The sequence below is a fragment of the Artibeus jamaicensis genome, unplaced genomic scaffold, assembly GCF_021234435.1.
Source record: "Artibeus jamaicensis isolate MK-2021 breed Jamaican fruit bat unplaced genomic scaffold, CSHL_Jam_final contig_2259, whole genome shotgun sequence".
Taxonomy (NCBI): domain Eukaryota; kingdom Metazoa; phylum Chordata; class Mammalia; order Chiroptera; family Phyllostomidae; genus Artibeus; species Artibeus jamaicensis.
Window position 1 is genome coordinate 7869051 of NW_026521468.1, and position 24529 is coordinate 7893579.

The 24529-nt window shown below is 63.3% G+C and overlaps 2 protein-coding genes across 2 annotated transcripts; one reads left to right on the forward strand and one right to left on the reverse strand.

Annotated features, from left to right (window-relative positions):
• The first annotated feature begins 1072 nt into the window (after positions 1-1072).
• Positions 1073-13122, forward strand: GAA (alpha glucosidase). Its single transcript, XM_037157960.2, has 20 exons — positions 1073-1179; positions 3417-3978; positions 4760-4905; positions 5307-5472; positions 5550-5646; positions 5962-6081; positions 6172-6290; positions 6401-6532; positions 6833-6943; positions 7121-7234; positions 7328-7412; positions 7620-7737; positions 7923-8056; positions 8816-8967; positions 9083-9231; positions 10118-10259; positions 10691-10840; positions 11134-11298; positions 11522-11674; positions 11999-13122. Exons 2-20 carry the CDS (start codon positions 3454-3456, stop codon positions 12056-12058), a joined length of 2838 nt encoding a protein of 945 aa, XP_037013855.2. The 5' UTR covers positions 1073-1179; positions 3417-3453; the 3' UTR covers positions 12059-13122.
• A 3931-nt stretch (positions 13123-17053) lies between these two features.
• Positions 17054-24513, reverse strand: EIF4A3 (eukaryotic translation initiation factor 4A3). The gene is made up of 12 exons (XM_037158007.2): positions 24273-24513; positions 22328-22400; positions 21424-21490; positions 20953-21015; positions 20405-20537; positions 20202-20282; positions 19200-19341; positions 18679-18817; positions 18369-18484; positions 17597-17704; positions 17389-17516; positions 17054-17265 (listed from the first exon to the last, which is right to left on the reverse strand). The coding sequence occupies exons 1-12, from the start codon at positions 24439-24441 to the stop codon at positions 17249-17251; spliced, it is 1236 nt and encodes a 411-aa protein (XP_037013902.1). The 5' UTR covers positions 24442-24513; the 3' UTR covers positions 17054-17248.
• Between the last annotated feature and the right edge of the window lie 16 nt (positions 24514-24529).

Here is a 24529-nt window from a genome sequence, read left to right on the forward strand (position 1 = left end):
CCGCAAGACCCACCTCTCATCGCAGCTCGCCCGCTCCCATCTCCCAGAGAACTGGGGTCCCTCCTCTTAAATCCCGATTCTCAGCTCAGGGGACAAAGTTGAAGGGCAGTGACCGCCTGGAGCTATTTACCGAGACCTGGTGACTGCAATGCGCCCCAGCACAGTGGGTACACACTGGGCCTGTGCCCGGTCTGCCTGCTGGTCCCGCCTTCAGCATCACCTGAGTGTCCTTGTCCCACACCCATTTCCTGAGTAACTAACTGTTGGTGCCTGTGGCTTCTCTGTAGTGTAAAGGGAACACATTCTACAACATAATTTCACTTTAAAACTTTTCACCAGGAAAATAAAATCTTTTTTCTGAATATGGAGGAAGTCGTCTTTATTCTAAAGCAATAAAGACAAAAACCATGAAGAAGCCGGAGACGCCGGAAGTTCCCCGAGGTGCGTGCCCGCGCCTTGCTGGTGACCGCTCCGCCAGGACGAGACCCCACTGGGTTCAGCTTCGAGTTTCCCTCTGAGAAGCTCGCTCCTCTAAACAGAATTTTCTCACTGTATAAAAAACTCCTTGTGAATGTCAGTTAACGTTTTCACCATAGCCGACTTTCTAGGCAACGTTTTCCTTTGCTGAGTAAGTTTCTAAGTTTAAGTTGCGTAATTAAAGTTGTTTCCAACTGTTCTCTCTCTGCCATTGCGGTGCCGAGCACCTGTGCCTGCCTCTCAGGCCAGACTGGCAGGAGGGGAGCCCCTGGGCCGCCTGGCCCGCTGCCAGGGAACCTGACAGTCGCGAGGGCGTGCTCGCGGTGGGTGTCGCCCCTCCCCCGACCCGAAACACATCGGAGCGCAGCTGTGGAGAGCTGCTGTGCCGAGCCAGGTGCGCGCCGCTCACCCCTCCCACATTCCAGGTGCGCAGCTGGAGGAGAGCGAGGATGGCACAGGCTGCCCGGCTCGCCCCTCCACTAGGCGGCGCACGGCCAAAGGAGCGCATCCTCATCCAGGGCGCCTGTGCAGAGTCTGGACTCGTGATCCGCTGCCCCGCCTGCCTAGGCGGGTGCCCGCCCACACCTGAGCCCCCGCCTCGCCGCTGCGGACCCGGTGCGCGTGCGCAAAGGAGTGCAGCGCCTGAAGCTGAGCGCGCGTGCGCCGGGGTGATTGTACGGGACCGGGCGCGCGTGCGCGGAGGTGAGCGGGCCGCGGGTAACGGGCCCGGGACTGAGCCCGGTCCCAGCGAGGGGTCAGGGCGGTCTGCTGCACCCTCCTTGTCGGGTCCGGGCAGTCGTGAGGCCCGCAAGGGGGAGGGATCGATGGATCGAGGGATGGGTCGTCAGTGATTTCCCATTGGAGAAGCTGGGCACGCCGTGCTAGGGTCCACGGGTGGCGGGGGCAGTAGTAACGACTGGGACCCCGGAAGCCGCACGGTCCTCATTCAGTCTCACGGTGCCAGACCAGGGAGATTGCACTGGTCCATTTCACGGGGAGGAAACTGAGGCACGGGCGAATCCTTGCTTGCCCCTCGAGTGGTGGAGCTGGACTTTGAACTGGCTGATCTACACTGCCACCCCGGCCGGGGAAGTCTGGGTCACTTCCCTAAAAGCCGTGACCGGCTTCTGGAGAGCAGCTGCCTAATCCCTTTTTCCTCTACATTGCCCGCGCCTGCGCGCGCGCGCACGCGCACACACACACACACACACACACACACGCACGCGCGGCTTGCCCCATCTCTGGGACCCTTCCCAGCTATACAATGGAAGCCGCGGGACGGCTGTGGCACTAGTCTCGCCCGAGCTCCGCACTGTAGCTTCTGAACTCTGGGTGGGGAGGGAGGGCGTTGCCTAAGAGCCCCTGACTGAGGACCCTGCTGACACCCTGAATCCCCTAGTTTCTGAGTTGTCTTGATCACAGCTCTCAGATGTGTCTGGAAGGGTCAGGTGGGGCTGGGATACCTTGTGATAGAAAAAATAAATATTCAGTCTTTGTCCCCCACTTCCAAGCCCCTGGTGTCTTGGGAGTGATGGGTGTCTTATATGCTAATGAGATGACGGGTGGCTTGGGGCTGGTCCCCAGAAAGACAAGCTGGGCTCAGGGTGGGAACTTTCACCCCCAACTTCTGGGGAGCTGAGAGAGCCAGTGATGAACCACTCAGGCCTGCAGAACGAAACCCCGAACTACTTGGGGCTCAGAGAGCTTGCAGGCTGGGGAGCACAGTGTGATGCCCCCGGGAGGCTCTGTGCCCCTCCTCCATACCTCACCACCCGGAGGTTCCTGGGTTGTACCCTTTATAGCAAACCCGGGCTCTGCGACTTGTCCTAGCCAGTAGTGAGCCTGAGGAGGTTGGAGGCTGTGAACCCTTGAATTTCTAGCTGGTTGGTCAGGGGTGCAGTGACCACCAACGACATAGGGCCACCGTCTGCGTGGGGGTGGCTGTGCTGTCTCTGCATTTCGGCGTCAGAACAGAAGGGAAGGGAAGGGACGATGCTGGCTGGGCAGCTGCACTTTGAAACCCACCACTGTCCTGAGACAGGTGACTTCTGGCCAGTCACACTAGAGCAAGCCATGTCCCGGAGCCCCAGGCCCCCTGACGGCCCCTGGCCCCCCTGAGCCAGGGGCCCTGCCCAACTCTGCTCAGCCTGCACGGCAGTCTGGGACACTGGGGCCGAGCCACCATCCCAGCCTCCCCAGCAATTCCCCATTTTCTCAGACAGACAGAAGGGACTCCCCTCCCAGAGTCCCTGACTGCTTAGTCCCACGCTGGTGTCTCTGCTCCTCGGAGGAGCTAGACCAGCACTGGTTCTTACAAAATATTTAGAACATACAGATAAGCCAAAAAAGTGAGGTTCTGGTGCGCCTGCTGTGACAGGCTCCCCCAGCCAAACCGGGGTGCCCCGAGCCCGACCTCTGGCTGGCAGGGGCTCTGGGGGCCGGGCCTTCCTCCTGGGCCTGCGCCAAACCTGGGTGTGTTGTTCTGGCTGCAGTGCCGGACACTTCAGTCCAGGCGGTAACCCCGTGCAGGTCAGCAGGACGCGGGCGGGGGGGGTGGCGGGTGCCCTTAAGGACACCCCATTAGTCACAACTTAATAACCTCGGAGCTGACGCAGGAGCAGGCTGCTGTCCGCTGTGGGGACCAGCTCCTTTCACTTGTCTCTCTGCCGTGCGGGTCTTCTCCTGCCAGCAAGGCACGTTCACAGACCTTCGTTTGTCACGGTCCCCAGTGTCCTGCAACCCTGTTTGGGACTTACCTCCCCTTTCCCACCTCTCCCGCGTCTGTCTGAATGGCACTGGCCCATCCTGGGCCGCCCGCCCCCTCAGCAGACCAGACCTCTGGGCCGCCACGTGCTGGGGTCACGTCTGGAAGCCTCTCTGAGGGCTCCGAGGCCTGGCTGCTCCTCCCTCCCCTGTTGAGCCTGGTCCTCTCTTCACAGGCCGGGGGCACTGGTCCCTACCCGCACCGTGGAAACCATGGACCGAAGGCAGCCACCCTGCTCCCGCCCCCTGCTGGGGGCCTGCGCCCTCCTCTGCTTGGCCACCGCTGTCCTCCTGGGGCACATCCTGCTTCACGATTTGGCGGCGATGCCCCAAGAACTGCGCAGCCTCTCTCTGGAACCCAAGGAGAAGTTCGGAGCTCATCAGCAGGGGGCCAGCGGCCCGGGGCCCCGCCCCCGCCCCGGAGCAGCGCCCGCACCATGCAGCGTGCCCCTCAACAGCCGCTTCGACTGTGCCCCTGACAGGGCCATCACCCGGGAGCAGTGTGAGGCCCGGGGCTGCTGCTACGTGCCCGTGGGGCCGCCCCGGGGCTCCCAGATGGGGCCGCCCTGGTGCTTCTTCCCCACCAGCTACCCGAGCTACAGGCTGGGGAACCTCACCACCACGGACACGGGCTACACGGCCAGCCTGGCCCGCGCCACCCCGACCTTCTTCCCCAAGGACATCCTGAGCTTGCGGCTGGACGTGCTGCTGGAGACCGAGAGCCGTCTCCACTTCACGGTGGGCAGGCCGGGCGGGGCGGGGCCCATGCGGGGACGGAATGGTCGGACCGGGCTCCACGGGGGTCTGGTCACTGTGCAGAGTGTGTCCTGCCCCCTGGGGGAGTCCTGGTGTGAACAGACACAGCGCCCACCCTCAGGAAGCAGGGGCTGCCAGGACAGTGAAGGGCAAAGGGACATTCCAGGCGGGGGGTAGGCAGCATCGTGGCCCCTGGCACACAGCCTGGTGCCGGGCAGGGGCACTGCTGCCCAAACACATGTGCGGGTACAGAGCGGAGGGCTGAGGCCTCGTTCAGAGGGCCCTGTTGTCTCAACGGCGCTTAAAACGCCACTGTTCACCATGTGGTCACTGCGCACGAGACAAGAGCCGGGGCCCCGGGCTCTCCCATTCGCCTGTGACGGGACGAATGGCGTCCCCGGGTTCAGCAGAGGCGGAAATACAGGATGTGTGGTGAACGGGCCAGATAGCCAGGGACCGAGTCCATGCTTTCAGTGACGGTCCCACGTGACCTCTAAAAAACTTACCCTAAAAAAGAGACACACTTACCCTAAAAAAACTTGTTTCTCTGAACCTTGGGTTCCATGGCACCCTGCACTTGACCTGCCACCGCAGCGGGTGTGCCGCTGGCTCTGGAGGTGAGGAAACTGAGGCTCAGGGAGGGTGGCCCGGCCCTGCTGGGACTGAACGGACCCCTGCTCCCCGGGGTGTAGGATGGAGTGGGCAGGTGCAGAGACAGCTGCCGGCCCAGCAACAGCCTCATGACGCCACTGCCCTTGTCTAGATCAAAGACCCCGCCAGCAGGCGCTACGAGGTACCCATGGAGACCCCGCGTGTCCGCAGCCGGGCGCCATCCACACTGTACAGCGTGGAGTTCTCCGAGGAGCCCTTCGGGGTGGTGGTGCGGCGGAAGCTGGACGGCCGGGTTCTGTGAGTGCTCAGACCCCGGGCGGGGCCCCCCCTCCCCCTTGGGCCTCCCTGCTGGAGTTCAGGGCCACCACTCCCAGGTCAGGGGAGGTCTGGGGCAGTACTGGCCTGCAGCTGGGGCTCCTGGGGCAGTCCTCACCTGGGGCCCACCTGGGACAGTGTGGGCTCGGCTGGGCAGCACCCCATCTTGGAGGTACCCTGGGTGCTCCCCATGCCGCACCAGGTCCCCGGGTTGTGAGGCCTCACGTGGCTGCTGCTGTCCCAAGGTCACCCCGGCTAGAGCTGGGCAGGTCACGCTAGCCTCCACAGGGGACACCAGGGCCTGGGCTTCCTCTGGGAGAGTCTGTGTTGGGTTCGTCTGGCCTCTGCGTGGTGACCCCATCCGGTCCCCCCCCCCCGGGCAGGCTGGACACCACGGTGGCGCCCCTGTTCTTTGCTGACCAGTTCCTGCAGCTGTCCACCTCGCTGCCATCCCCGCACATCACCGGCCTGGCCGAGCACCTCGGCCCCCTCATGCTCAGCACCAACTGGACCAAGATCACGCTCTGGAACCGGGACCTTGCGCCCACTGTAAGGGGGTCCCGGGCAGGGCTGGGCTGGGGGAGCTGCAGGGCAAGGGAGTTAAGAACCTGCCCTCTGCACCCCAGCCCGGTGCGAACCTGTACGGGTCCCACCCCTTCTACCTGGTGCTGGAGGACGGCGGGCTGGCTCACGGGGTCTTCCTCCTGAACAGCAACGCCATGGGTGAGCATGCAGCCACGCCCCCACCACTGCCGGGTCTGGTTTCCCTGGGCAGGGAGGTCCCCTCCTCACCTTCTCTCCAAACTCACAAGCTCCGGGGGCAGGCAGAGGCCAGAAAGGGGAGTGCTGAGGTGCACCCGCCCAGGGTGGTCCCCACAGGTCCTCGGGGTCCCCTGTGCCCTCAGCTGGCCCCGGGCTGCCTGTGGGAGGACAATTCTCTCCAGAGGTAGTCTGGCCTCGCCACCCGTGAGGGGCCGAGGGCCCCGGGGGTGGGCAGATGGGTGTGTGTGTCGCTGAGCCCAGGACTGCCCCCCGCAGACGTGGTCCTGCAGCCAAGCCCGGCCCTCAGCTGGCGGTCCACAGGCGGGATCCTGGACGTGTACGTCTTCCTGGGCCCGGAGCCCGGGAGCGTGGTGCAGCAGTACCTGGACGTCACAGGTGGGCCTGCCCCGGCCTGCGCGCTGCCTCTCAGCCCACCCCCGTTCGCTCACCCAGCCACCTCACCCATCCACCTCGTCCGTCACCCAGGCCACCCGTTCATGCCGCCCTACTGGGCCCTGGGCTTCCACCTCTGCCGCTGGGGCTACTCCTCCACCACCGTCACCCGCCAGGTGGTGGAGAACATGACCAGGGCCGGCTTCCCACTGGTGAGTGCAGTGGGGTGGGTTCCACAGGACGGTGGGGCAGGGGCAGGGAGGTGGGGGCTGCCGGGCCGCTCCCCAGGCCCCCAGCGCCCTGTGCAGTCGCCACCCTGCAGGACGTCCAGTGGAACGACCTGGACTACATGGATGCCAAGAGGGACTTCACCTTCAACAAGGACAGCTTCGGGGACTTCCCGGCCATGGTGCAGGAGTTCCACCAGGGCGGCCGGCGGTACGTGATGATCGTGGTGAGTGCCCGCCCTCGAAGCTGCGGCTCGGGGAGTAAGAGCGCCCGGGCTGGTGGCTCCCGCTCATGGTGGCGCCACCCTGCTGCCTACGACATTCCGCTCAGGGTCCCTGGGGACATCTGCCTGCTGCTCAGGCTCCTTACGGCAGCCATGGGCACGTCCGCGCTCAGTGGACGCACGCACAGCTTCGTCCCGTAGTGGCACCCTGCTAACAGTCCGTCGAGACCACTTCCCTCCTCCCAGCGACTGGGGCCACGGCTCTGGGCACTTCCTTCTGCCACTGGCCTCTCTGACCCCCAGGATCCTGCCATCAGCAGCTCCGGCCCCCCCGGGAGCTACCGGCCCTATGATGAGGGTCTGCGAAGGGGGGTGTTTATCACCAATGAGACCGGGCAGCCGCTGATCGGGCAGGTAGAGTAAGCGGGTTCGGGAGAGGGCGTGGGAAGTCCCGCCATTCAGCAAGAGGGTGCTGTCCAGGGGGCAGAGCAAGGCGGGGTCCCAGCTGGGGGAACGGTGGCTCCTGACAAGTTCCACCTGAATCCTTCCATGGGGGGACCCTGGGCTTCTCCACTCCGGTCTGTCATCCAGGTGTGGCCAGGGCCCACCGCCTTCCCCGACTTCACCAACCCCGAGACCCTGGACTGGTGGCAGGACATGGTGGCCGAGTTCCACGCCCAGGTGCCCTTCGACGGCATGTGGATTGTGAGTGTGGTCCCGCCCTGGGGGTCCCTAAGCCGTGGGCCGGCCCCGCCCTCTGTTCTGGGGGGACGCCCACCTCCGAGGCCTCTCTTGCAGGACATGAACGAGCCGTCCAACTTCGTGAAGGGCTCGGTGGACGGCTGCCCCGACAACGACCTGGAGAACCCACCCTACGTGCCAGGTGCGTCCCCTGCCCCCACCCAGCCCCACCGTCGGCACGTGGGGGCCCCACAGGGTCCTCGGGGGCAGCCTCTTGTCCACCCCGTCCCCGTCCTCGGGCAGGTGGGGTCCGTGCAGGGGTGCACCCCAAGTTCCGAGCGCGCTCCCAGGCTGTGGGGGCACCGGCCTGCCAGGCATGGCTCCCTGGAAATGGTGCCCTCGTCCCCAGGGGTGGTCGGCGGGATGCTCCGGGCGGCCACCATCTGCGCCTCCAGCCGCCAGTCGCTGTCCACTCATTACGACCTGCACAACCTGTACGGCCTCTCAGAGGCCCAGGCCTCCAGCCGGTGAGGCCCGCGCACGGGGCATCGGCGGGGGTGGGGGTGGGAGGCAGGGAGGGGCCCCAGGCTGCCCCAGGGTCAGACGTTGGTGGGGGGCCACGCCTCCCCTCCCTCCCAGCCCCATGCCCACCGCGTGGCTGGGCACCGTGACCTGCGGCCTCTACACAGCTCTCTGTCCCCACCCTGCCCAGGGCTCTGATGAAGGTTCGGGGGGCGCGCCCCTTCGTCATCTCCCGCTCAACCTTCGCCGGCCACGGCCAGCATGCCGGCCACTGGACGGGGGACGTGGAGAGCAGCTGGGAGCAGCTGTCCCTGTCCGTGCCAGGTGAGAGCCTGTCGGGAGAGGACACAGGCCCCCTCGGGGGTGTGTCTGCAGCTGGGTGCTGGACGCTGAGCTCAGCACGGCTCAGGGACGTGCAGGGGTGGTGGCAGAGGCACCGCCGATTCCTGTGGGGCGTGGGCATGGGCCCATGGACTGGCAGCGCACCCTGTTCCCCGTGTCCCCACCCCCACTTTGCCCCAGCAGGCCGTCACATTCCCTCCTCCCACTGGGTCCCTTCTGGCCACCACCTCCTAAGCTGCAGGAGACTGCAGGCCCTGGGCCTCTGCTCCAGGCGAGGGCCACACTCCAGGGCTGGAAGCAGCAGACGCCCCGAGCAGTCCCAGAGGCTGGATTCAGACTCGCCCTCGGCAGGGCTGGCCTGGGGGTCCCAGGTGGAGTCCCGCCTGCCTCTTCCTGCCACTGTGTTGCTCTGCCCTCCGGGCCATGGTGTTCTTGTGTCCTTGTAAGGTCGCAGGTCGCAGTGGTTTAGGGCCTCAGGGCCTCACCTTAACTCGATCCCGTCTGCAAGAGCCCTGTTTCCAAAGAAGGCCACAGCAGGACTGAGGCTGGCATGCCATCTTTTGGGGGCGACGCCCGCCACTGGGAACGGGCCGGCTTGCTTGGCCAGCCCCGGCCGGCAGTTAGGGAGCAGCCCGTGAGGCAGGTGCAGACCGTCCTCCTGCCCACCCTGGTCCGACCGCGTGCCGGGCCAGCGCCCAGCACAGCGCCCTGAACCGGGCCCCGTCGGACTCCGCCCTGCAGAGATCCTGCTGTTCAACCTGCTGGGGGTGCCCCTGGTGGGGGCCGACATCTGCGGCTTCCGCGGCAGCACGTCGGAGGAGCTGTGTGTGCGCTGGACCCAGCTGGGCGCCTTCTACCCCTTCATGCGCAACCACAACGATCTGCAGAGCCTGGTAGGCAGGCGGGGGAGGGGGGGGGCGCTGCCCGGCCCAGAGGTGCGGGACCCCGGGGCGGGGGGTGCCCGGAGTCCCGGGGCTGGTGCTCCCCTGCCCCTCTGCCTCTGCGCAGCCCCAGGAGCCGTACAGGTTCAGCGAGCCGGCACAGCTGGCCATGAGGAGGGCGCTCAGCCTGCGCTACACGCTGCTGCCCCACCTCTACACACTGTTCCACGGCGCCCACACCAGAGGTGACACTGTGGCCCGGCCGCTGTTCCTGGAGTGAGTACCCCAGGTCAGGGAAGGTGGCCCACAGATGCTGTGGGGGAGGGGAGGCGACACCCAGCCCAGGGACACGGGCCCAGCCTGACTTGCTGCAGGGCGTCCTCGGATCTGAGGGGGAGCCGGTTGCAGGAGAGAGTTGAGGCCAGAACCTGGGGTCTGCTTGCTGGGGTGCCCTGTGCACCCCCCGTCCCGTTAGGTTCCAGCCCAGGGCCGGGGGCACGCTAAGTCCAGGAACCCCAGGAGGCAGAGCGCTGAGTGTACATGGAATGGTGTCTCAAATCAGAGGGGTAATTGTGATCCAATCTGTCTGGGGCAGTCAAGGGAAAGGAGCCCTGAAGCAGGACTCTGCCCCCCTGAGAGGTGCCGTCCCGCAGCACGGCCTCCCTCCCGGGCTCTCTGGGGCAGGGCCGGTAGTCAGTGTGGGAACCTTCGGGTTGCTCTCCGCTCAGCGCACAGCCGAGCTCCAGGTGGGCCCACTGAGCAGGTACCGGAAAGCGCAGCTGCAGCAAAGGCCCCTGGAGACAGGCACAGGCGTCCCTGGCAGGAGTCGGCTTCCTGAGCAGCACGTGGCGGGGGGAGGGAAGGAGGGTGGATTTAGAAAAAATGCGTTTCCCTGAACGTAAAGAGAAGCCGTAAAACTGCTGTGAACGCAGACCGTAGAGGCAGACTAGTCAGAGAGGACGTCACCGACCAAGGGACAAAGCATCTTGCGCCCTCGGTCAGAGCAGCCGTGAGAACAGTTTGCAGACCGGGGGACGGGTGGCGCCCCGCCTGGCGAGTCCCGTGCCAAGGGGCAGGCTCCTTTCTGGCTCCCACGTGGGCCAGTGGCCGGAAGCAGCTGCCTCGAGCTCGGGCCTCCGCACCCCGCCCCTCCTGTGTGTAGGTTCCCTGAGGACCCCCGCACCTGGACCGTGGACCGCCAGCTCCTGTGGGGGGCGGCTCTGCTTGTCACGCCTGTGCTCGAGCCCGGGAAGGTCGAAGTGACTGGCTACTTCCCCGCCGGCACCTGGTACAACCTGCAGGCGGTGAGTTCTGGGTTCCCGGCCCAGGGGGTCGGAACTGGGAGAACAAAGGGGTCCCTCCCTCCTGGCCTGTGGGCGGGGTCAGGTGGTGAGAGGGGAACCCTGCTCCCTGGCACCGTCCCCCCCCCCAGTCCTCACAAGAACCCATGTTCCAGGTGAGCAGACTGAGGCCCAAGCAGTGACTTGCCCTCCCCGCTGCTGTTGCCACAGCCGCCAACAACCTGACCCTGCCAGCGCCCTCTGACCTGTCCCCACCCCAGGGCCCAGAATTAGTGCCTCTGGGGCCCTGTTCCCACTAAGTGGCCTGGTCTCTGCCCCTGGGGTCACAGCAGCTTGTCTCTGCCAGGCCTCCTGTGCCCGGGGGTGGAGCCCCTGCTGACAGCACAGTGCTCGGCACTGCCCAGGACCCTCGGTGACGTGCTGTCCCCATCCAGGTGTCACTGGAGGCCCTGGGGAGCCTTCCGCCTGCACCTGCAGGACACCTGTCGTCGGCCGTCCACAGTGAGGGGCAGTGGGTGACGCTGCCAGCCCCCCTGGACACCATCAACCTCCACCTCCGGGCCGGGTACATCATCCCCCTGCAGGTACCTGAGCCAGACCCTGGAGCCCTGTGTCCAGACCACAAGGCTGACCATGGCCGGTTGGGCGGAGGGGCGGGGCCTATGTCAGGAGTCAGCCAGCCTGCTGACAGCTGGGGGTCACCCACACCCTCCAGGGCTCTGCCCGGACAGGCTGGCCCCTCGGAGTCCAGGCCCCCCGGCTGCAGGCTATGCTGCAGACCCTGGTTTCCCGGGCACGGGGCTGTCCCTGCGTAGTGTGTTCTGGGTGTGGAGGCTGCGGCCAGGCTGGCACAGTGACATGTGTCCCTGGTTTCCAGGGCCCTGGCCTCACAACCACAGAGTCCCGCAAGCAGCCCATGGCGCTGGCCGTGGCCCTGACCTCGGGCAGGGAGGCCCAAGGGGAGCTCTTCTGGGACGACGGGGAGAGCCTGGGGGTGCTGGAGCGTGGGGCCTACACCCAGGTCACCTTCGTGGCCAGGAATGTGAGTCGGGAGCCGGGCCTGGGGTCCCAAGAGGACCACCTGTCCCCTGGGGGTCAGCCCAGGAGTGGGCCATCTGCGCCCACGGGGGTGCCGGGGGCCTGAGCACCACCGTTCCAGGACCCCAGGGTCTCGGGGCCCACTGGTCCCTGCCCAGTGTTATCTGGGGGCCCCCCGCCTGGGCCACCTGCTGACAGCCCGTTCTCTCTGCCGCGCTCGGGGACAGAACACCGTCATGAACGAGCTGGTGCACGTGGACAGCCAGGGGGCCGACCTGCAGCTGCGGAGGGTGGTGGTCCTGGGGGTGGCCTCGGCCCCCCAGCAGGTCCTTTCCAATGGCAGCCCGGTCTCCAACTTCACCTACAGCCCTAGCACCCAGGCAAGAGCCCACACACCCACGGACGGGGTGGGGAGTGCCGAGGTGCGGGGCGCAGTGTCCCCGGCTGGCATCCTGGGGCATTGCCGTCTAGAGCCTGGGGACCCTCTGCATCGCGAGGGGCAGGGAGGGCGGGTCCATGTGGGGGTTGGGAAGGGGCTTCTGCCTGTGTCCACGCCGACGGCGACTCCTTAGAGGGCTTGATTAAGGCGGCCAGTGCCGAGAGCGTGAGCGTCCCCCCCGCTGAACCCCTCCGCCCACTCCCCAGGGTCCCACCTCTGCCGGTGTTGGTCGGTTTGGTGGCCAGCAGTTCTTTCTTGTTTCCAGACGCTGGACGTCCCTGTCTCACTGATGGTGGGACAGCAGTTTCTGATCAGCTGGTCCTAACTGGGCGGCCCCGGTGCTCTCCTGAGTCACGTAGAGCCGACTCGCCCTCCGCGGCTCCCTCCTGCTCCGGGGCTCGGCAGAAGCAGCGCCTCCGTCACCGCGTTCGAGGGGCCGCAGGTTGGGTCCTGCCCTGAGGGTCACCTGGATTCCGAACGTTTACCCGGAGCCTTGCTCTCTATAGCCTGTCACTGGAATGCACGCGTGGTCAGCTGCCAGCCTGTGATGCAGGGAGGTGGTACGTGGGGGGCCTTACCCCACAGTCACGCCCGGGGTGGCTCTGCTGCTTCCCTGACGGGCGGTGGAGCTGGACGGCCACCGCAGACCGCTTTCTGGGGAACTTGGGAGAATTCCCAGGACCAGGAAAGCCTTTCGTTTTAAGTGCAATTATTTGTAATAAAAGGGGCGTCCAGGGTGGGGAGGGTGTGCCTGAGGGCCAAGACCTGGCACGTCCACCCTCCCTTGGCCCCGGCCCTTCCCAGTGGTGTGGGAGGGGGCTGAACTGCGTGGGCTCAGAGCAGCCCCTCTGTCCCACCTCACCTCCCATCCCAGCCCCCCATCCCTCAGGTGACGGGTCAGAGAGGCACAGGGTGGGCCAGGTGGGCCCCAGCACCCTCGTCCCCGGGCAGCGCACACTCTGTGTGCGCAGCGACGCCTCGTCCCCTCTCACCGCCGTGTAGTCCTCCCCGGGGGGGCCTGCCGGGGGGCACCGTTCTCAGTCTGGGGCCGGTACGGCAGGGAGGACTCGACGGCGGTCTGGCACGGAATGAGTGACCGCGCTGCACGTCTCTCCCGCAAACACCAAGCCGATTCTGTCCAGTCCTGCAGGTGGGGGCGGGAGTCCATGTTTAAAAGCTTCTGAACCACCTTGGCTGGTGCGGCTCTGTGGGCTGAGCACCGGCCTGCAAACCAAAGGGTCGCCGGCTCACTTCCCAGTCAGCACCTGCCTGGATTGCAGGTCAGGTCCCAAGTTGGGGACAGATGAGAGGCAACCACACACTGATGTTTCTCTCCTCTTTCTCCTTTCCTTCCCCTCTCTCTAAAATAAAGAAAATCTTAAAAAAAAAAAAACCCCGGCCAAACTGCTTTCCTCTGGGGTCGTTTGGGCCTTTCACTCCTGCCCAGCGGGGTCACTCGCAGGCCCCGCCTCCCAGCAGCCTGGGCGTCCCCCACCGTCAGCCTTCCAGCGGGCGTGGTCTCACTGCAGCCCCCATTGGCGTGACGTGATGACAGGAAGCACCTCTTCACGGGCTTACCTGCCACCCCCAGTTTGGGGTGAAACGTTGGTTCGGGCCCGCCCACTTGTCCCTTGGGCGGTTTTCCTGGTTATCGAGTTACACAATAAAATGCGCTGGATTTGTAGCGCTGCCTAAACTGTCCCCCAAAACTCAGCCGCCTAAATCAGAGCACAGATCTACGTCACCACTGTGTGTGGGGGGTCTCCCCGGGCTGCGGTCAGGTGGGGCTGCCCCCTTCCCACACCAGAGCTACCCCTGGCTGCCTCGGGCCTGGGCCCTGCACTCGCCTCCTCCCAGCTTTTCGCTTTCAGAACAGTGTCTTTTGAAGAGCAAAAGGTTTTAGTTTTCATGAGTTCAACTTACGCACTTTCATGTCCTTTTAAAGAGACATTTGCCAAACCCGAAGGCACGAAGACTCGTGCGTGGTGGTCTCTGGACGTTCTCCAGCGTCAGGCCTCCCCAGTGAGCGAGGGCCGGTTGAGGCCCCTCTGCGTTCAGTGCCATCTGCCAAAAACGCTCTCTGCCCTCGGAGCTGACGTCCGCTCCCCGCACCCCCAGCCAGCTCTGGGCTTCCCTCGGTGTCCCAGGCCGGTGCGTCTGCTTCCTGCCAGCGCCCCGCTGTCCTCGGTAATGTGCCGGGAGAGCAGGTGGTGAAAGCCCCACTTTGTTCCCTTTTCCGGGGGGTGGGGGGGTGTCACTGTGCTTGGTCCTTTGGATGTCCATGTAAATCTTAGAAACAGCTTGTCAGTTTTTACCAGAAGAAAAAATTCTCCTGGTATTTTGACCAGGGTCACGCTGAGGCTGCCAATGAACTTGGGTAGAACAGCCGTCTTGAAAAGGGCTCCTCCATCCACTGGGACAGGCTCTCGTCATTCACACCCTTAATTCCTCAGAGTGACATACTGTCAAGGGAGCCCCAAGTGCTCCCCACGTTCGACGCCGTTGTAAATGGGGCCCTAAATTCCCCTTCCCCGTGCTCACTGCTCCCACAGAGGAGTATGAGTGACCTTGAATGTTGACCTCACACCCCCTTCCCTAAACTCAGTTACTGTTCCCGGGTTTTGCTGTAGGTTTTGTCAGCACAAGACTCTCCCCGCCGCCCCACCTGCCCCGCCCAGGCCAGGGATGCCTCCCGCCCCTTTCCTTGCTCATCTCACTGGCCGTGGCCAGAATGGGGGGGGGTGTCAGGTGGGCATGACGAGGACACAGCTCCAAAAGCAACGGGGTGGCCCATTTCTCCATGATTTCCTTCCGTGTCTGTACCTGGACTCCCTGGTTCGAAGCTGCTGGGTGTGTAGACGTTGAGGGCTGTTGCGTCATTTTGACAGATGGCCTTTCGTTGTGTGAACCCCCCTGGCCCCCTGGTGACACTCCTGGGGGCGCCGGTCTGCTGGGGCTGTGGCTGCTGCAAGTTCCTGGGGACTGGCGCGGCGCCACACCGTGGGGGGCCGCCTCCGCGGTTTTTCTCCTTACACGTACTTGCACCTTCACACGGGCGGGAGCACACGGAGGACTCGGTTCTCGGGTTAGTATTTACGGGTGGCTGTGGTGCCTGCCTCACGGACACCTGGCAGCCTCCTCTGACCGCCTTGCCCTCCTGGTCACAGCCTCGCCGCTCTGGACTCTGATTTTACCCTGGAGCCCGTCCCGGGGCCTCTGTGCGGGGACCCGCCATCTATCTAGGTGGGCCGGCTGGTGGCCAGGCCGCGGTCCCCAAGGAGCCTGATGGAAGCCTGCATGTCCTCGGAGGGCCGTTGTGACAGCCCCTCTTTCTTTCCGTATTTTGGTTATTTTGAGTCTTTTCATTCTTGGTCAATGTCACTTAAAATTTGCCAGATCTTTTGAGAGAACCAACTTTGGGTTTTTTTATTTTTTCTATTATTTCACTGACTTCCTCTGGAATCTTTGTCTCCTGCTGCCGCCAGCTCTGGGCACAGCTCGCTTTTTCTCGTCTCGGAAGGTGGGCGGTGGTCACTGGTGGGCTTATTGGGAACCTACCACTGAGCTGTCTGTCGTTCTCCTTGGTTCGCCTTTGTTTCCAGCCCTGCGTTTTACAATTTTGTATTTATTGCTTTTATTATTATTTTTAAGATTTTATTTATTTTTAGACTGAGAGGAAGGGAGGGAGAAAGAGGGAGAAAAACATCCATTTGTGGTCGCCTCTCACACGCCCCCTACTGGGGTCTTAGCCCACAAATCAGACATGTGCCCTGACTGGGAACTGAACCAGCGACCCTTTGGTTCGCAGGCCAGCACTCAATCCACTGAGCCACACCAGCCAGGCTTATTTATTGGTTTTAGAGAGAGGAACATTGATTTGCTGTCCCACACGTCGTTGCACTCGTTGGTTGCTTCCTGTACGTGCCCTGACCGGGGATGGGACGCCCAACCGCAGCATCAGGATGGCGCTCCCACCCGCTGGGCCACCTGGCCAGGGCCTCTAGCCCTTCCCCACTCAGAATCTGCAGGGTCCCCTTTTGTCTCCGGTGTTGGCTGTTCCGTTTTTTCACTGGTTCCTTTAAGGGTCACACCTACACATCAGCTTCACCTTGGCTCACTGCAGGTGGCCCAGGGTACGAGGCACCAGGCTGCACATGGTCTGAGCCCACGCTGCTGTCACTGCTGCCTTCTCGGGCCTTGGGTCTTCTGTCACTCTCTGCTTCCACGCGTGTCACTGCTCTTGTGTGAAGCAGTCCCCAGAGCCCCAGTCCCCGTGCTCACGGAGACCACAGGGTGCGTGACTCAGGGTGGCTGCTGCTCGAGCCTGTGCAACCTCGAGGAGACAGCCAAGGTCACGGGGCCGTAGCAGAGCTGTCTCCTACAGCACCGGTGAGTTTCGTACCAGGCTTATTTCGCAGCTTTTCCTACAATGGATGCAGTTTTATAGTCAAGGGTTAGTGTCTTTAAAAATTAAACTAGTGGAGCCCCGACCGGTGTGCGTCAGTGGATTGAGTGCGGGCCTGCGAACCAAAGGGTCGCCGGTTCTATTCCCAGTCGGGGCATGTGCCTGGGTTGCTGGCCAGGTCCCCAGTGGGGGGCATGTGAGAGGCAACCACACGTGGATGTTTCTCTTTCTGCTTCCCCTCCCCTCTTACTCTTCAAATAAATAAGATCTTTAAACAAAAAAACCAGTTGGAAGCGGACAACTTTCTGAGCCCGTCTGTGAAGGGCCTGGAGGCAGGACAATGGATGCGCCCAGAGCGCACCCGCCTGCCACGTCACCGATGTCCAGGGTGCTGGTGACTACACCTTCGCCGACCACAGGCCACTTCTTGGTCACCAGCAGGGTTGGACGCTGGTGTGACTCACTCATCTTTACCGGTGACCTGTCCCCTCCACCAGGACACTGTGAATCTATTTGTCACCTCCCGTCCACAGGAATGAAGCCAGGTGGCAGGTGCGGCCCCTCCTCTCGCACCACCTTCTCGGTTGGGGACGAGGGGACGACTGTGGCCGAGCTGTGCTGTCACCGTGCTGCTGCTCAGCGCCCGCCCCGAACACGCCGGCGGAGTCCTGAGGGAGCCCCCCGTTGGCAGGTTGGAGGAAAGCGATCTGAACTCAGGTGCTGAGTGAGAACCACCCTGGGAGCTTTCAAAATAGCCCAGGCCCCCCGCGCCCCCCTTCGAATTCAGACTGTCCCCGTCCACCCCGCCCCATGGCCGGGTTCCATGGGGTTCCACCTACCCAGCAGGTGCTGGGGCTGCCCAGCAGGTGATGAGAAGAGCTGGCGGCGCCGTAAGAACTAACAGGAGTTCGTGGGAAAAGTGTAAATGTTTAATGAAAAACACAGGCAACAAAGCAGTATGTACACGTGGAGGGAGGTCGACGGGACTCTGGCCAGGTCCTGGGAGCCAGGGCAGGACAGCGTGCGGACCTCCCGACGCAGGAGACGCCCTGCAGTGGCCCCCCGGGGCCACCACCGGCCCAAGTCGTCCTCGGTGTTGCGGGCAGAGCCTCAGATCAGGTCGGCAACTGAAAGAAGGCACGCGGGAGAACGCAGTCGTGATTAAAGGCTCGCGGTCAGTCCGAAAGGGGAAGCCGCTCAGAGGCCCCGCCCCCGGCCGCCCCGCCCCCGCGCGCCCCGCCCCCGCGCACCGTTCATGGGCATCTCGTCGATCTGCGTGGAGTAGTACTGCTCGATGTCCCGCAGGATGCGGATGTCGTCGTTCTTCACGAAGTTGATGGCCACGCCCTTCCGGCCGTACCGCCCCGACCGCCCGATTCTTTGGAAGAAGCAGAGTTAGTCGGGTGCGCCCCGCCCCGTGGCAGGACCCGCCCACCCGCGGAGGGGCCCGCGCGGCACCTGTGGATGTACAGCTCCCTGTTGTTGGGCAGGTCGTAGTTGATGATGAGCGACACCTGCGGCACGTCCAGGCCCCGGGCCCAGACGTCTGTCGAGATGAGCACTCGGCTGCGGGGGGAGGGGCAGTTAGTTGGGGCCACCCGGTCCCAGTGGTCCGGCACAGGACACGTGTCCAACACACGCCAGGGCCCCGCAGGACACGCTCAGAAAGGGCGTTTGGGGTCATCGCCCCTCAGGCCACATGTACCAGCGAATGAACAGCTCAGGTCCCCTCCCTGCACCTCCCGTGACCCCCCTGAAGGCCCAGCAGCACTGGGACAGACACTGCGCCTCTGCAAACGAGGCCGGCGGAGCCTCCGGGAACCCTCGCCCACAGTCGCCCAGCACACACAGGACAGAGCACAGGACAGAGCATAGGGGACTGGTGGCCGAAACCGACCAGGCGTGTGCGGGAGGCCTGGACCACCGCCCACGCAGCCACCCTGCCTGTGCGCACGGAGCGTGTGCACACAGACCCTGTCGGGCCACCAGGCGGCCATGGAGATGCCACAGGAGAGCAGCCACACAAAGCCCGTTCTCTGACCACCACGGAACAGAGCTAAAGACCAACTTCACAAGCAGAACCTGAGCGCCCCCGGCTATGTGGCAGCAAAGACACGGCCTCCTGTGTGAGGCAGACCCGCTGCCCATCCCGCCACAGCAGCCGGGCGCCCCCACGCCCAGGAGGGAAAGGCCGGCTGGAGCCAGGCCCGGGCGCTGAGGGCCCACCCACCTGGCGCCGGACCGGAACTCCTTCATGATGGACTCGCGCTCCTTCTGTGGCATGTCCCCGTGCATGGACGACACCGTGAAGTTGGCCTCCCGCATCTTCTCCGTCAGCCAGTCGACCTGCCACCCAAACCAGCAAGCGCCATGTGAGCCCGCACGCACGGCCGCGGCACGGGGCGCAGTGCAGCTACTGCAGGGCCCACACACCCGCAGAGCCCGGGGCCCAGCCCGGCCCCCCAGTGGCAGAACCGCGTCTGCAGAGACCCGAGCTGCAGCCCACAGTGTGGGGTGTGAAGAGCCACACCAGCGCCCACCTTCCTCTTGGTGTTGCAGAAGATGACCGCCTGGGTGATGGTCAGCGTGTCATAGAGGTCACACAGCGTGTCGAACTTCCACTCTTCCCTTTCCACCGCCACGAAAAACTGCTTGATGCCTTCCAGGGTCAACTCATCACTGGGGGACAGAGACAAAGCCTGTCCCTCACTCTCCCAAGCCTGGAGGACGGCCCAGGCCGAGCATCCCTGGACTGGCCCCCAGCCCTCCCGCACAACCACCCCCTCTACCCGCCCCCCAAAGTCACCCACCCCCCAGCTCTGGGTCAAAGGCGAGACCTCCTACCACCCTGACCTCGGTTTGGAACAAAACCCTCCTACTGCTCAATGGCACACTCATTTCGCTCAAACCATCGAACACCAGCTCACTTTAGCATTTGGAATTGCTGAGTCAAAGGGGAGTGTGCTGGCTTTTCAAAGAGGAACACTAAGACTTTCGTGTTTTAGAACCAAACACAGCCTGCACCGTCTGCTCAGCACCGAAGGGGGGCAGGCGCGCTTACCGCTTCACCAGGATGCGGATGGGGTCCGTCATGAACTTGTTGGTCATCTCCAGGATCTCGTGTGGCAGCGTGGCGCTGATGAGCACCACCTGCGTGGCCGGGGGCAGGTACCTGTACACGTCGTAAATCTGCTCCTTGAAGCCTGGGGTGGGGACAAGACGCGGGGCCTGTAAGGCCGCATGTCCAGTCGCACATGTGATCAGGCACAGCTGTGGCCCGACCGTGTGGCCCGACGTCACCAGGAGCCCTTTCCTCACAGAAACCCCCCAGTCCCTCTCCTCCCCTGCCCCCCGGTAAACCCCGGTGATCACGGCCCCACCACAGGGTCCTGAAGGCCCAGTTACAAGTCGCCCCCAGGAACGCCGGTGCTCGGTTCCTGGCTCAGTCGCGGCTGCTGCCGCCTGTGAGGACTGGCACCCACGGTGGCCACGTTGTAAGAGTTCAGAGATCTGGGTTTTTACCAAAAAAAACACCTCCCAATAAAAAAACCCTCACAAATTTCAAAGCATGACGCTGTGCACCCGAAACTACCATCACACGTCAATTAAATCTCAGTAAAAACAACTCCCAATCGAACAGACAACTAGTTCATGTTCAGTGACACAGCACAGGCCAAACAGCCTGGAGAACCTGCGAGACGAGGGGCCCAGGAGCAAGGGTCGTCTACAGGACAGGACTCCCAGCTGCTCCCCCCCCACTGCCTGCCCCTCCCCACACCCCCAGCCACCCCCAAGCATCTCCACAGTCTCAGGTCCAGGTGCCCACCCAGCGCCTGTGAGGACCACTGGACACAGAAAAGTAACGCGTGTCTGCCAAGTTGCTGTGCTAGTGTGCCGGCCTCACAAACTGTGGCCAGAGAAAGACTGAGGTGTGAGGCTCACGTCCCCACGGCCCCCAGGGCACACAGCTGTGCCCCACCCCCTCCGGCCCACAGCCCTGCTCTGCACCTCAAACACGCAGAATCACAGCCCAGCGGCAAACCAGCCCTCCCGTGATGCGCACCTTTATTCAACATCTCATCGGCCTCGTCCAGGACCAACATCTTGATGGCGCGCGTCCTCAAACTCCTGCGACGGATCATGTCTGCAGAGTCAGGTTTGAGAAGAGTCAGGCCTCCCTCTTCCACAGGTGACTGGGCCGCGCAGGCTCTCGGAGTGCGGGCACCAGCACCACCCACAGCGCACGGCTGCAGGCAAAGCACTCACCAAAGACCCGGCCAGGCGTGCCGGCCACGACGTGCTGCCCGTAGTCCAGTTTCCGGATGTCCTCCCCCACGTTGGTGCCCCCGATGCAGGCGTGGCACTGCACGCTCATGTAGTCCCCCAGCGCGAGCAGGCCCTGGTGGGGACACGGCGTCAGCTCCGCTCCCAACCCAGACGGCCGCCCAGAGGTGTCCCCGCCCCTGTGCCACCACCGGTAAGCCCCTCCTCCCCTCTCCGTGACAGCGTTCTACAGTAGAGGGGAAGTCGGCGCGGGCGGCTTCCTGCTACAAAAGTATGACAGTTACAGGAGAGTCAGGAGACGTGTAAAACTCACACCCCTACCCACCCGCGACCTTAACATGCTGGCGGGCAGCTTTCCAGTGTCCGCTGTCAGCGGAAAAGCCGCAGCTCTGACTGCCGAGAACCACTGCAACCGCACAAGCCACGCAGAAATGCACAAACTAGCAAGTCATGTGACATGTGACGATTTGTGGCAGAACATCAGGGTTCAGGACGGGTTTGTGGGAACAGAAAACCCGCAGCCGCCTCACCTTCTGGATCTGCACGGCCAGCTCTCTGGTCGGCGCCAGGATGAGAGCCTGGGTTTCTCGGACCTGGCGGGACAACCGTCAGAAACAGACTTGAGCAGATTCGAGGTGGACTGCGCTGGTTCAGACTCAGATCTGTCTCAAGCTCTATCTCCCGTCAAACACACAGATTCCGAACAGAGGCAACAGAATTCCTGTTCCCGAACCCGCGAAATCATGGCACGTGCTGCTGGCGAGCACTCCTGTGCGCACACGGGAGCCTCCCCCGGCCTGTAACCGCCCCCTGCCCCCCAACAAGACGGGCTTTGTGACGGGCACTAGTCAGCTCGGACACTAGTGCACAGGGAAGGGTCTCTCTGCGAATGAGCCGGCACCGCCCAGACACCTAAGAGCTGTGCCTTCCAAACACTGTGGGGACAGGGAAGCGAGGCGGCCGATGGGGCGGAGTGGCCCCGATGGAGCGGCGGCGGTTACCTGGATGTCCAGGCACTGGAGGACGGAGATGCTGAAGGTGGCCGTCTTGCCAGTGCCCGACTGGGACCTAGGGGAGACGGCACAGGTGAGTGGGACTGGCACCCACGGGCCACACGACACTGTCCCAGTTCCTGGAGCCCTGCCCTGGCTGTGGGATGCAGGCAGGACGCCACCACTTTTTTGCTGCAGGGGACAAGGCCAACAGCTGCGGCTGCCGTCTAGGGACTGACAGAGCTGCGGAATCCGGCCCCGGCAGGCGGCAGCCCTTTCAGCAGCACCCTCTGCACCAAAGCCACCCTGCAGATTGTGTCTGTGTGTTTGGTTTGTTTTTTCAGTAGATGAGTCTTTAAAAATGGGATGAATCAGGACTAAAGCTGTTTAAAGGGTATCATGTACTTCTACAGGCCAACAGGTAGGTGACAAAGCTGAAAAACGGAAGCTCCCGCAACAGAGTGCACATGAACGAACACACACACACAGAACACCCTGGGGCTGAGTCAAGGACACGGCTGGTAACGTGGGAAAAACCGCCATCCACTGCATCGGCCAAAGCGCTGACCCTCTACAACACAGGGTCAACAGGGCAGGGCTCCTGCACAGGAAAAGTTTTGACCCCCGACCCTAACTGTTCCCCCCAGCTGCTGAGCGAAGTCTCAGCACCAACACCGGCAGCTGTCGGCAAACACACACCCACCCATACGTCACATGCCAGGTGAAGCAAGCTGAAGGAAACGTTAGTACGGACACCGAAAGGAAAAAGACGCACGTTTACTGATCTACTGAAGAGACAATCCACGTATAAGCGGACCCCCACAGCCCAGCTGCAGGCTGTTCAAGGGTCCTCGGACGCGCTCCCCGACTGGCCTCTGGCTGCCCCCTCCCCCGCCCAGGCAAGTGGACTCACTGTGCGATGACGTCCCTCCCTTTGATGATCTGCTTGATGGCCCGCTGCTGGATCGCAGACGGCTTCTCAAACCCTGTAACCAAGACAGAGGAAGGGCGCTCTCACCACCAGGCGGGCGTGCTTATGACCAGCACTGTAAGCTCCTTGGGGCAGAGATGAGATCTTCTTTAACCCTTCGCCCCCACCCCACTCCGGCTACACCCATGTCCAAAATCCTAAGCTCTCACGAACCGCTGCTGCACTAACTGGGTTGAAGTGGGTTTTCCCAAACAACACAGGTTGGAATCTTATTTGTAGAGACGGAGGTTTCTGTTACAGGAACATCCTTGTGGGATGGAGACCCCAGAGAGGACGGGGGGTAGGGTCTCTTTCCACTCTGGTTGGAAAGTAAGCCACTGTCTGACTACCTCACAAAAACATGCATTTTCCTTTTCATTACTTTCTACATTAACAACGAAAATCAACCCATCAGAGCCACAGTCACCCCGCTTTCCTAATCTGTGGCTGGGGCGGCACTGCAGGCGGCTTGCAGCCCAGCCCCCTCTCAGAGCGGTCCAAATCCCCGAGGGATGAGCCCACTCTGAAGGAGGACCAGTATTGCCCAAGGAAACAAAACTCCACGTACGAAATTGTATTTTAAATTCTTCTGGTGCTCTTTTAGGATGCAGCACAATTTCCCACCAAAAGTGAAGCAGGCGGACAGACGACTTAAACCCCTGCTGAGGACCAAACACACTGGAGACCCCAGGGGTTCGAGGACGGAACCAGCTGTCTGCCCCCCATCAGGCCGAAGGGCTGGTTCTTCACCTCCCACCCCGGCGGTAAGTCCTGTCCCGTCTAAACTGCCCTGACACCAAGGACTGCTGGTGACAGCTGTCCAGTTGCAGGCCTTCTGTACAGGTGCAGACCACTCCCATCGGCATCCCTGGCGCCAACCGAGAAACGGCCTCCCACAGGAAAGCTCACCTGGTCCAGGATCGAACCCCGACTTTGCCTCCCTCCAGTGCTGCTCACCTACGCTGACCGCAGCATGACCTGCGGGGTCACTCACAACACCCAGGAGTCAGAGGCCCTCTGCTGCTCACACTCACCCCCAGCGAGGCCAGGCAGCAGCACTCCACAGCCACCGAGACCCCTCAGCTCTGCCTCTCCCCAGGACGCGAGGCAAAAGCCTCCTACCTTCGCCGTTTCCTCACCTCTCCACAAGCCCAGGAACCCCCTGCAAATGTGAACTGGTCCCTTGCCAGCCTACAGCCCTCCTCTGGCTTCCCGGGCACTTAGTAAACACAGCATCACCTCGCAGGATGCCGCGCAAGCTCTGGAGCCTGGCTCGCACTCCCAGCGCATCCCTGGGCTCCCGGGACAGGAGGCTCTGCTCCTGGGGCGCACCCTGTGTCACCGCAGTCTTCTCTCAACGGGCCCGACCGCAGCACAAACGTTAACGGTCCCGGGAACCCTCGCATCTCTCTGCTGTTCCAGCTTTAGTCATCTCTCCTACTGGGACAGAGCCGATTTCACAGTCCCGCTTGTCTTTGGCACCGCCACCGAAGCGACCTTCTCCCGGACACAAATGAAGCTCTCCAAGGCAGGGGTTGGTCTGGCTTACTGCTCAACCCCCGGTGCCTAGAGCATCGCCCGAGCCTCACACCGGGAAATGCGAGACACCCATCCGCTAAAAGAATGACTCCGAACGCCTGGAAGGCTGTGCAACCTTTGAGGGACCCGCACGTTGCTCCACACCGAGGACAACATGCCAAGACCAGGGACGCGGAGTGATGACGGCGCGCTGGAAGGGGTCGCCCACCAGCGGCCACGGCTCGGAGCCCCGCCATCCGGGCTCGGCCGGGGCTTCTCAGCCCCCAGACTCGGCCCCGCCCGCCGTCCTTCTACCCGGCTCGCGTCGGCGGGCCACTGCCCCGCGCCCTCCCGGCCCATGCCCACCAACCGTAGGCGTAGATGCCGCGCAGCAGATCCTCCCGCAGGCCCATGGTGTCGAACGTGGGGGTCACGTCCACCTCCTCGCTGGTCTCAAATTCTACCTTGGTCATGTCCTCCTCTTTGAGCAGTCGCTTCCGCGCCGAGCCCGAATTCGCCATAGTGGCCGCGGCCGCCATGATCCCGAGTCGGCTGAGAGCGGAGCGCGCGCCTCAGCGAAAAGCGGAAGCAGGGCCCGGCGCCGCGGCCGCCGCCAGGAACTGACGT

Excerpts from the sequence above, each read along its gene's own strand:
- GAA (XM_037157960.2), top strand. The coding sequence starts at position 3,454 with ATGGACCGAAGGCAGCCACCCTGCTCCCGCCCCCTGCTGGGGGCCTGC. Across the intron at positions 10,260-10,690 it reads CCTGGTACAACCTGCAGGCG|GTGTCACTGGAGGCCCTGGG; the intron begins GTGAGTTCTGGG and ends GTCCCCATCCAG. Across the intron at positions 11,675-11,998 it reads CCTACAGCCCTAGCACCCAG|ACGCTGGACGTCCCTGTCTC; the intron begins GCAAGAGCCCAC and ends TCTTGTTTCCAG.
- EIF4A3 (XM_037158007.2), bottom strand. The coding sequence starts at position 24,441 with ATGGCGGCCGCGGCCACTATGGCGAATTCGGGCTCGGCGCGGAAGCGA. Across the intron at positions 22,401-24,272 it reads GCGCGGCATCTACGCCTACG|GGTTTGAGAAGCCGTCTGCG; the intron begins GTTGGTGGGCAT and ends TCTTGGTTACAG. Across the intron at positions 19,342-20,201 it reads CGATGAGATGTTGAATAAAG|GCTTCAAGGAGCAGATTTAC; the intron begins GTGCGCATCACG and ends TCCCCACCCCAG.